Source organism: Nannospalax galili, unplaced genomic scaffold (genome assembly GCF_000622305.1).
Source record: "Nannospalax galili isolate Female #2095 unplaced genomic scaffold, S.galili_v1.0 scaffold77, whole genome shotgun sequence".
Taxonomy (NCBI): domain Eukaryota; kingdom Metazoa; phylum Chordata; class Mammalia; order Rodentia; family Spalacidae; genus Nannospalax; species Nannospalax galili.
Window position 1 is genome coordinate 781035 of NW_008341457.1, and position 9834 is coordinate 790868.

At 52.2% G+C, this 9834-nt stretch overlaps 2 protein-coding genes across 3 annotated transcripts in view; both read right to left on the reverse strand.

Moving 5' to 3' along the window:
- Positions 1-383, reverse strand: part of Alkbh7 (alkB homolog 7) — a 2712-nt gene extending 2329 nt beyond the window's left edge. Inside the window, exon 1 of one of the 2 annotated variants that reach the window (XM_029565297.1) lies at positions 8-383. In XM_029565297.1, the coding sequence (XP_029421157.1) occupies positions 8-211 (204 nt within the window). In that variant the 5' untranslated portion in view covers positions 212-383. The remainder of the gene's footprint in view (positions 1-7) is intronic. The other variant, XM_008836913.3, reaches the window with a different exon arrangement.
- Positions 384-1973: 1590 nt separating this feature from the next.
- Positions 1974-8557, reverse strand: Clpp (caseinolytic mitochondrial matrix peptidase proteolytic subunit). Its single transcript, XM_008836915.2, has 6 exons — positions 8337-8557; positions 8175-8246; positions 6990-7086; positions 5258-5445; positions 4823-4928; positions 1974-2456 (listed from the first exon to the last, which is right to left on the reverse strand). Exons 1-6 carry the CDS (start codon positions 8520-8522, stop codon positions 2287-2289), a joined length of 819 nt encoding a protein of 272 aa, XP_008835137.1. The 5' UTR covers positions 8523-8557; the 3' UTR covers positions 1974-2286.
- Positions 8558-9834: the final 1277 nt, after the last annotated feature.

Below are 9834 nucleotides of genomic sequence, written 5' to 3' on the forward strand. Positions count from 1 at the left end.
TGCTCACCGCGTCCCAGTGGTCGTACTCGTAGCGCCGGCGCCGCAGCTCCGGGTCCACCTCGCGGCTCAGCGTGTCGGCCTCCGCCTGGCTGAGGAAGCCGGGCCGCACCACGGCCGCGTCGCGCAGCCGGTTCAGCACGGCTGGGCCGGAGCCGCGCACCCAGCCGCACCCGGGCAGTGTCCGAAGCGCCAGCCACCCGATGCCCGCCATCTTCTGGAGCCGGGCCACGCCTTCACCAAGCCATTGGCTAGAGCCTCACCGCGCCTCCAGCGATTGGCTCTCTCGAGTTCCGTCTCCCGTGCACGAGGACTGACTTCCCTTTAGCATGTCCTCTCCTGCTATTGGCTCGCCTTGAGCCCGCCTCCTCCCAGACGCTACCGGACACTGGCAATATTAGATCCTATTGGCTGAGCCCCACCCCCGGTCTGCACCGCGGGGGACCCGCCTCTCCCTCTCCTCTTCTTCTTCCTTTCCTTCCCCCCCCCCTCCCGCCGCCGCCGCAAGGATGCTACTTAGACCTCGTAGGGTTGGCGAGGAGAGACATCTGGACCAAAGCCAAGGGCAGAGATTAAAACAACACTGCAGCGTACGCTTGTTCTGACTACTTCAGGGAAGGCAGAGGGACCATAAGTTAAAGGTCACTCTCAGCTCCAAAGTGAGTTTGAGGCCAGTCTGGACTACATGACTGTCTGGAGAGATGGCTCAGCGGTTAAGAGCACTGGCTGCTCTTGCAGAGGACCCAGGTTTGGTTCCCAACACCCACATAGCAGCTAACAACAGTAACTCCAGTTCCAGGGGATCCGATGCCCTCTTCTGTCCTCTGAGGGCACTGGACAACACAGGTGAACTTACACATTTGCAGGTATAACACTTATGCACATAAAATAAAAATAAAGGGCTGGAGAGATGGCTCAATGGTTAAAAGTACTAACTGCTCTTGCAGAGGACCCAGATTTGATTCCCAGCACCCACATGGAGGCTAACAATTGTCCCTAACTCCAGTTCCAGGAGAATCCAATGCCCTCTTCTGACCTCCAAGGGCATTGCATGACATGGGTGCACTTACATATATATATATATATATATATCATACACATAAATTTTTTTTTGGACAGGGGGTCTTCCTAAGTCCCCCAAGCCCTGGCTGCTTTTGCAGAGGACCCAGGTTCAATTCCCAGCACCCATATGGCAGCTAACAACTGTCCATAACTCCAGATCCAGGGGACTCTGATGCCTTCTTCTGACCTCTGAGGGCATTACGCAACACAGGTACACTTACACACATGCAGGCAATACACTCATACACACAAAAAAATAAAAACAGGCTGGTGCAGTGGCAGTCCACAGCCACCTGTAATTCCAGCTCCAGGGAACCCAACATCCTCTCCTGGTCAAGCTTCTTGTAAAGCTGAGAATGGGGGGGGGGGGTCCCAGGAATCGAACTCAGGTTGTCGTTGGCAGCAAACACCTTTAGCTGCTGAGCCCCGCTGCTTGATTCATTTACTGTTTACCCCCACAAGAACCCAAGCCCACATTGGAGCTGCAGCTCAGTTGGCAGAGTGCTTGTCTAGAACACAAGACCCTGGGTTCAACTCCCAGCACCACATAAGCTGGCATCGTGGTGCTTTATAATCCCAGCACCTGATGGGTTCAAGTCCATCCTTGGCTGCACGGCAAACTGGGGGCCAGCCTTGACTCTATGAGTCTGTCTCAAAAAAAATTTTTTTTGGTCTTTTTGAGACAGGGTCTCCCTGAAGCCCCAGCTGGCCTGGCACTATGTAGACCAGGCTGGCCTGGATCTCATAGAGATCCGCCTACCTCTACCTCCCAAGTGCTGAGCTAGGGTTTAATTGGCAGAGTGTTTCTCTGCCAGGGAGGAAGCTCTGGGGTTCCATCCCCAGCAGCCCATAAAACAAACAAGGGCACACCTGTCATCCGAGGCCTGGGATGCAGTACACGACCAACTCAGGAATTTGCTGACAGAAGAGATGGTTCATGTTGGCATCAGGGTGACAGTTTAGAGGCGCCTGGTGTCTTAAAGCAGTGACTGAAGGTGTCTCAGATGAGGACAAAGACCACAAAGATCTAATTTAAAATCACAGTGTCTTAGCCAGGCTGACCTGCCCCCATGTGAAAGCATATCAGTCCCCCAAATTCAAAGTCTCTCCAGGGGCCCCTCAGGGCTCAACAACAAGCAGCAGGTAGGGACACAGTTCCTGAGCTGTCCACAGCCCTGGAACTGAGGTCCCCCAGCTGTCCACAGCCCTGGAGCTCAGGTCTGGCTCTCAGGTGCTGGCTGTGGCAGGAGGGTCAGCTGGCACTGCAGGGGTCTCTTTTTGCACCAGCTCTGGCTCATCCTCCCCATCTTGGGGTGGGTGGACCAGGACCTTGTCCAAGATGCCAAACTCCTGGGCCTCCATGGGGCTCATGTAGCGGTCCCTCTCCATGGCCGACTCTGGGAGGAAGTAAAGCAGGACATGGGTAAGAGCAGAGACCTGGGCAAGGCCTAGGGGGACCCTCCCCCCAAATTCCTACATCAAAATCCTAAGCTATAATGGCATGGCTTATGAACGTGGGGCATTGAGCATGACTGTTGAGATGAAGTTGTGAGGATGGGGTCCCCACCATGGGATCCTCATCACTTGGGCGGTAAAGGCAGAAGATCTCAAGTTTGAGGCCAGCCGGGGCTACACAGCAATACCATGTCTTAAGTAGGAAAAAAGGTAGTGAGAACTATTGCTCAGTGGGCAGGCAGAGCGCTTGCCTAGCATACAAGAAGCCTGGGGTTCCACTCCCAGCACCCCATAAACCAGGTATAGGGTTACACGTGCCTGTCATCCCAGCACCTGGGAGATAGAGGAAGGAGGATCAGGAGCTCAGCATCATCCTGGGCTACATGATATACTGTCTCGAAACAATGAAAAATACAAAAGGAGAGTCCTTGAAGGTAGTGAACAGGCCAATGAGGATACAGCCAGTGGCAGCCATCTTAAGTCAGAAACAGCGCCTTCCAGGCGCCCTTGAGGCTGGAGCCTGACCTCCGCCTTCTCCTTCTGGGACACAGCCCTTTGGCCTGTGGCATTTTGTTCTGGCTTCCTGATTTAAGAGACACATGCTGATGGTGTGGCTCTTCCCCATGGGACCTTGGACATCTCTATGTCTCAGTTTCCCTGATAGTAAGAAACTATTTCAAATTTTTTCTTTGCCATTTTTTGGAAACAGTCTCATGTAGCCCAGGCTGGCCTTAAATTCACTACGTAGCCACAGATGGCCCTGAACTCCTGATGTTCCTGCTTCCAACTCCTGTAGGCTTGGATGACAGGTGTGTACAACCATGCCTGGTCACTGGTTTAAATTTTTCTTCCTGTAGCCCCAGCTGGCCTGGACCTCAGAGAGATCCACTTGCCTCTGCCACCACCCCCGCCTCATTGGTTTAATTTTTACTGATCTCTCAAATACAATGAGGTTCCAGGATCACATTGTAGGAACAGACTCTGAAAGTTGTTCATTGACCGCCACAAATACATCATGGTTCAACACACACACACACACACACACACACACACACCAAAGAACAAAACACACCCAGGAAAAGGTCATGGCTGGCCATATGGTAAATTTCAGACTGAAAAAAAAATGTGAGCCAGAGAGATGGCTCTGTGGGTGAAGATGCTTGCCAGGCAAGCATGACTACCTGACTTCTGCAACCCGAGTTCCATCCCTGGGATCCACATGATGGAGAACTGACACTTGCAAGTTGTCCTCTAATTTCCATGCTGAGGCTGTGGCACCACATGCCATCCCCAAATCAATTTTAAAAAGGGGGAGGGGGTGGCACACATCTTTAATATCAGTACTTGGGAGGCAGGGGCGGGCAGATCTCTGTGAGATTGAGGTCAGCCTGGTCTATGTAGTGAGTTCCAGGCCAGCTGGGGCTACAGGGAGGCTCAGTCTCAAGAAGGAAAAAATAAAGCAGACTATCACAGGCAGCGCTGAAATCCTTACCACCTCCCTGACCCAAGATAGTCATTGTTCTAACAGTGTAGACCAGCTGAGCCTGGTATTTGTGGTTTACATATTTATTTAGGTTTTCTGAGACTAAGTCTTGTTATGTGGTATAGATTAGACTAGAACTCATGATTCCCAGCCTTAGCCTCAGCCTCAGCCTCCCAGAGTGGAGGTGGGAGGTAGGTGTCACCAAACCCAGCTGCCCAGAAGTGAAGTGATTCTGCCCACTAGGGGACACATTGCAACAGCTAAACTTTTTTTTTTTTTTTTTTGTCTTTTTGAGACAGCTGACCTGAACTGACTATGTAGACCAGGCTGGCCTTGAACTTACAACAATCACCTGCCTCTGCCTCCTGAGTGCTGGGACTAAAGGCGTGCACCACCATGCCCAGCTAAACTTTTTTTTTTTTTTTTTTGTAGTGCTGGGGATGGAACCAAGTACCTAGCAAACGTTAGGCAAGAAATATCTGTAAGCCCTACCCCAAGTCCCTCACTGGGGATTGTAGACTGTCACTCTATCCCTGAGCCAAGGCCCCAATCCCTTACTGGGGGATTTTAGGCTGTCACTCTACCTCTGAGGCACGTCCCAGCCTTCAGAGACACTTTCAGCTGGCACAATTAGAAAAGACCATTGGTACAGAGGAGTTGTGGGTCAGAGGAGGTCAGGGATGCTCCTCCTGAACACCCACAGCACCCAGGGTGGTCTCAGAATGGTCACCCAGTCCTGAATGTCCAGGTGAGATGCCCTGGCAGAGAGAAATGCTGACACATGGCGTGTGCTGCATGAAGCTCAGGGACCCCTTGGGTGCTTACCGATGACCTGCAAGGTCTGTTTCGTGTGCTTGGCGTAGATATTGTACAGTTGTTTCTTGAGCTTCATGATCTCTTCAGCCTGAATGGCGATGTCTGTGGCTTGACCCTGAGGGTGTTCAGAGGAAGTGGGAGATAAAGGCCCTGAAGGAGCTCCCGTTGGGAGCTAGAGTGAGCCAGCCTTCCCTGGCCTTCAGGCTCGCAGTTTCCAAGTGGGCCAGGTGGGCCCTCTTGAGGCTCCATGGGGCACACCCACTGGATTTTCTAGTCTCATTTCTTTTCAGTGCTGTGGGTGGAACCCAGGGCCTCATCCATGTCAGGGAGGCACTCTACCGCCCCACCCTGAAAACAGGCATATTAAATCCCTGGCACCACTCCCAGCTCCAACCTCTGGAACCTCTCTGGACTTCCCCCCACATCCCTAGAGCTGCCACTCACCCGGGCGCCCCCCGAGGGCTGGTGGATCATGATTCGGGAGTTGGGCAGCGAGTGGCGCATGCCCGGGGTGCCAGCGGCGAGAAGCAGGGAGCCCATGCTGGCGGCCTGGCCCACACACCACGTGCAGATGGGATTCAGAATGTACTGCATTGTGTCATAGATGGCCAGGCCCGAAGTCACCACACCACCTGTGGGCAGGAGGAGTAAGGAAGGGCCCCTCGGCTTGGGCCCTTTAAACCAACCCACAAGTACAAATGTCTTTAGGGTAGGGAGGTGAGAGACAGTAGGGGAAGGGGCAACAAGGAGGGTCCAAGTTTCAGTCAACTGATGGTGGTGAGTCATGGGGACCAGATATGCCAAGTTTCCAGGAAGAGAGAGATGGCTAAGAAAGGGTCTGGTGCCAGCAAGATGGCTCAGCAGGTAGAATGCTTGCAGCCAAGGCTGATGACCCTGATGACAGGATCCACAGGGTGAAAGAAGAGAACCAACCCCTCCCCAAGTTGTCTTTTGACCTCTATGCCCATACTGTGGCACATGCACACATGCACACATACACATACATGAAGTAAAAAAAAAGAGAGCTGGGCATGGTGGTGCATGCCTTTAGTCCAAGCACCCGGGAGGCAGTGGCAGGCAGATCTCTGTGAGTTCAAGGCCGGCCTGGTCTACATAGCAAGTTCCAGGCCAGCTGGGGCTACAGGGGGACCCTGTCTCAAAAAGACAAGAGAGAGAAAGAGCTCTGTAAAAGAAGAAAAAAGGCACTGTGTCCAGGTATGAACCCTGGCTGGGCCATTCATCAAAAATCTGTGTGACAAGTGGTTAAGACCACTGGCTGCTCTTGCAGAGGACCCGGGTTTGGTTTCCAGCACCCACATGGCCATTAACAACCATTGGTAACTCCAGTTGTGGGGGATCCGATGCCCTCTTCTGGCCTCTGGGGGCACTGCATGCACATGGTGCACTTACATGCAGGCCAACACTAGTACACATAAAATACAATGTCCCACTTGGTGGCGCACGCCTTTAGTCCCAGCACTCGGGAGGCAGAGGCAGGCAGACCTCTGTGAGTTCAAGGCCAGCCTCGTCTACATAGTGAGTTCCAGGCCAGCTGGGGCTACAGGGAGGCCCTGTCTCAAAAAAGAGATAAAAACAAAACAAAAAAATAAGATAAAATAAAATACAAACAAATCTTAGAAAAGCTGGACATAGTGGCCCACACCTTTAATTCCAGTGCCTGGGATGCAGAGGCAGGTGGATCTCTGTGAGATCAAGGCCAGCCTGGTTTACATAGCAAGTACCAGGCCAGCTGGGGCTACAGAGACATCCTGCCCCCAAAAAACTCCACACACAAAAAAAATTTTTTGAAGGGCTAGGGCTGTGGCTAAGTTGGTAGAATGCTTGTCAGGCATGCTTAAAGTACCGAGTTCACCTGCAGCACTGAGTAAACTGTGTATTATGTGTGGTCTGGAACACACCTGTCATCCCAGCACTCAGGAGGTAGAGGCAGGAGGATCAGGAGTTCAGGCTCATCCTGGGCTACATTGTAACTTCCAGTCCATCCTGGGCTACATGGGACTGTCTCAACACCCCTCCTCTCAAAAAAATGGCAATAGGCACCTTTTGGCAGCTTCGAGCTACTTTTGGGATTCTGAAGAAATCTGTTCCATGCTTGCTCCTCAGAGAGCAGGCATCCCCGACCCTAGATCCCAAAGACCAGGTAGACCCTGCTCACCCGGACTGTTGATGTACATGTGAATGGGTTTCTTGTTGCTCTCTGACTGTAGGAATAGCAGCTGAGCGATGACCAGGCTGGCAACGCCGTCATCTATCTGCAGGAGGGGAGGGCAGCAGTGTCCCCAGGTTGAAAGGTGCAGTGGGGGAAGGGGCTGGGCTTTTAGGAACCAGAAAGGAGGAGTCAGAAACAAACAGGAAGGTTCTGGAAGAATTCAGAACCCAAGAGGGGAGAAAGGAGGACGTTTGGACCTGGGAGGATAGAAGAGGACCATTGGGGAGCCCCAGATACTGGAAAGAAAGCAATTACAATTAAGATGGTGGAGACTGGAGCTGCAGCTCTGTGGGCAGAGCACTTGCTAGCATGTACCCCATAAAACAGGTGTAGTGGTGCATGTCTGTCATCCCAGCACTCAGCAGATAGAGGCAGGGGGCATCTGATGTTTAAGGCCAATCTCACCTAGTGAGTTTAAGACTAGCTGGAGCTACACCAGACTGTCTCAAAAAAAATGAACCACTTGGGGCTGGAGAGATGGCTCAGTGGTTAAGAGCACTGACTGCTCTGACAGTTCCCAGCACCCACATGATGGCTAGCAACCTTACATAACTCCAGTTCAGTGTACATAACTCCATTGTATGCATATGCTGTGTATACATGCAGACAAAAACCTCATACACATAATTAAATAAATAAACGAAAAAATGAACTACCTGACTAGGCCTGTGGCTCAGTGGGTAGAGACCTTGCCTGTTAAGCACTTAGCCCTGGGTTCCATCCCCAGCGCCACATAAACCAGGTGTGATGGGGCACATTTGCCTGGCACTCCAGTACTGGGGAGGTGGAGGCAGGAGGATCAGTTCAGAGTCATCCTGGGCTAAGTAGCTAGTTGGAAGCCAGCCTGTGCTACATGAGACCCTGTCTCAAAAGACAAAGCAAAACAAAATATAGTTGGGGCAACAAACCATGATGGTGGCACTGACACTTGAGCTGAGGCAGGAGGATGGCAAGAAAGAGGGCAGCCTGGGCTACAAGACTCTGGCTCAAATAAAAAGGGAAGTTTAGGAGCAAGCACTGGGGTCAGGGAGGCCAACGGGAATGAGGAAAGGGAGAAAGGTAGGAAGGACTGCAGCGTCCTGGTGTGTGTGTGGGTGAGGTAGGGCATACAGGTCGGCCAGGGTCCCTCACCGGGCCCATGACGCACACGATGCGCTCTCGCAGCAGCCTGGAGTAGATGTCGTAGGCGCGCTCGCCTCGACCCTGGTGGGAAAGGGGCAGAGGTGAAATGTCAGCGTCTCCTTTTTCCCCCCCAAGAAGCGTCCGCGGCCTGTCCCTACCGGGCCGCCGTACCGTCTGCTCCACCACGATGGGGATAAGCGGGAAAGATCGCGCCGCTGTAGCATGCAGGCTCCGCCGCATGGCCGAGCCGCTCCTGGGTGTCCACCTCGCAGAGAGGTGCATGGTGCAGCGAGACAGCAGCGCGCGACACCCACCCGCCGCCACCCGGGCCTCCCCGAGCAGCACTCGGGGCCACATGCCGCCGCAATGCTCGGCTTCCAAACTACAACTCCCTGAATGCTTTGCGGCAGACACTACTCGGTCACTTCCGGGCACATGAATGGGCACAGCAGAGGAAGACGGGATAAATCTAGGGGGCGGGATTTAATAGGGCCCGGGGAGGTGCTAACGAATCTATCGAAGCTGCTAGTTGGAATCCCAGGACAACGGGGGTGAGGTGGGTAAGCTCGTGCCTCCGTTTCATGCAGTTTCGTGCTGTTTCCTGGTATCCACGTGGGAGAAAGCGCACGTAGAGGCGACAGTTCAATGTGGAATATCCGCCTGCCGTCAACCTAGCCTGTTCCAGGAACACTAGGAGTCACATGGAACCATGCGTTTTTTGAACTGGCCTTGCTGAACTACAAGTCCCAGGGTGCTTTGCGTGCGCGACTGAGGCATGTAGGCTCTCTAGTCCGCCCATTTCCAAGAAGTGGGGTGGGATTAAACCTAAAGTAGGTTCTGGAGTGCAGAGAATTTATAATAGCCACCTGTTCGAATCCTCTTCACTACAGATCCGTCATTATTTTATAGTCTTTATTCTTTTCTTTAAAAATCAGCTCCAATGGGGCTGGAGAGATGGCTCAGCGGTTAAGAGCATTGGTGCTCTTGCAGAGGACCTGGATTCGATTCCTAGCACTCACGTGGCAGCTAACAACCGGCTGTAACTCCAGTTCCAAGGGGTCCAACGCTCTCTTCTGAGTTCTCACGTGGGCCTTTCAGCACACGGAGTACTTACACACATGCAGGCAATACACTCATAATAAAAATAATAAAAATTTTTTTTAATAGTTAAAAAAAAAAATCAATTCCAATTTAACCACAGCTTAACATCTTGAGCTTGAGGCCTGACCTTCAAGAACTGTCCTTGCTGGGACTGAGTCCTCTTGAAATCTACCTTTCCATATACTTTTGGTTACTCGGGAGCCCAAAGGTAGCCATTGCAGACTGCCTGACCATAAGTCTCCAAACTGTTTTCTTTTTCAACACTCCCTACCCCCAAATTAAACTCCAGGCTTCTGGTACTCAAGGCAAGTGCACTATCACTAAGCTACACTTCTAGCTTTTTTCATCACTTAATTTTTAAAAATTAAGGGCATCTTGCTAAGTGTTAGAGGTAACCTTGAACTCTCATAGGTAACCCCAAACTTGGCATCCTCTTGCCTCAGCCCTGCTGAGTAGACGGGATGGTGGGTCCACATTACCAACTGGGATATTTCGCAGGGAGCATGGGTATTGGGCTTTGAAGGATGAGTAGGAGTTAGCTAGGGATAGGCAGACCCATCAGAGGGAT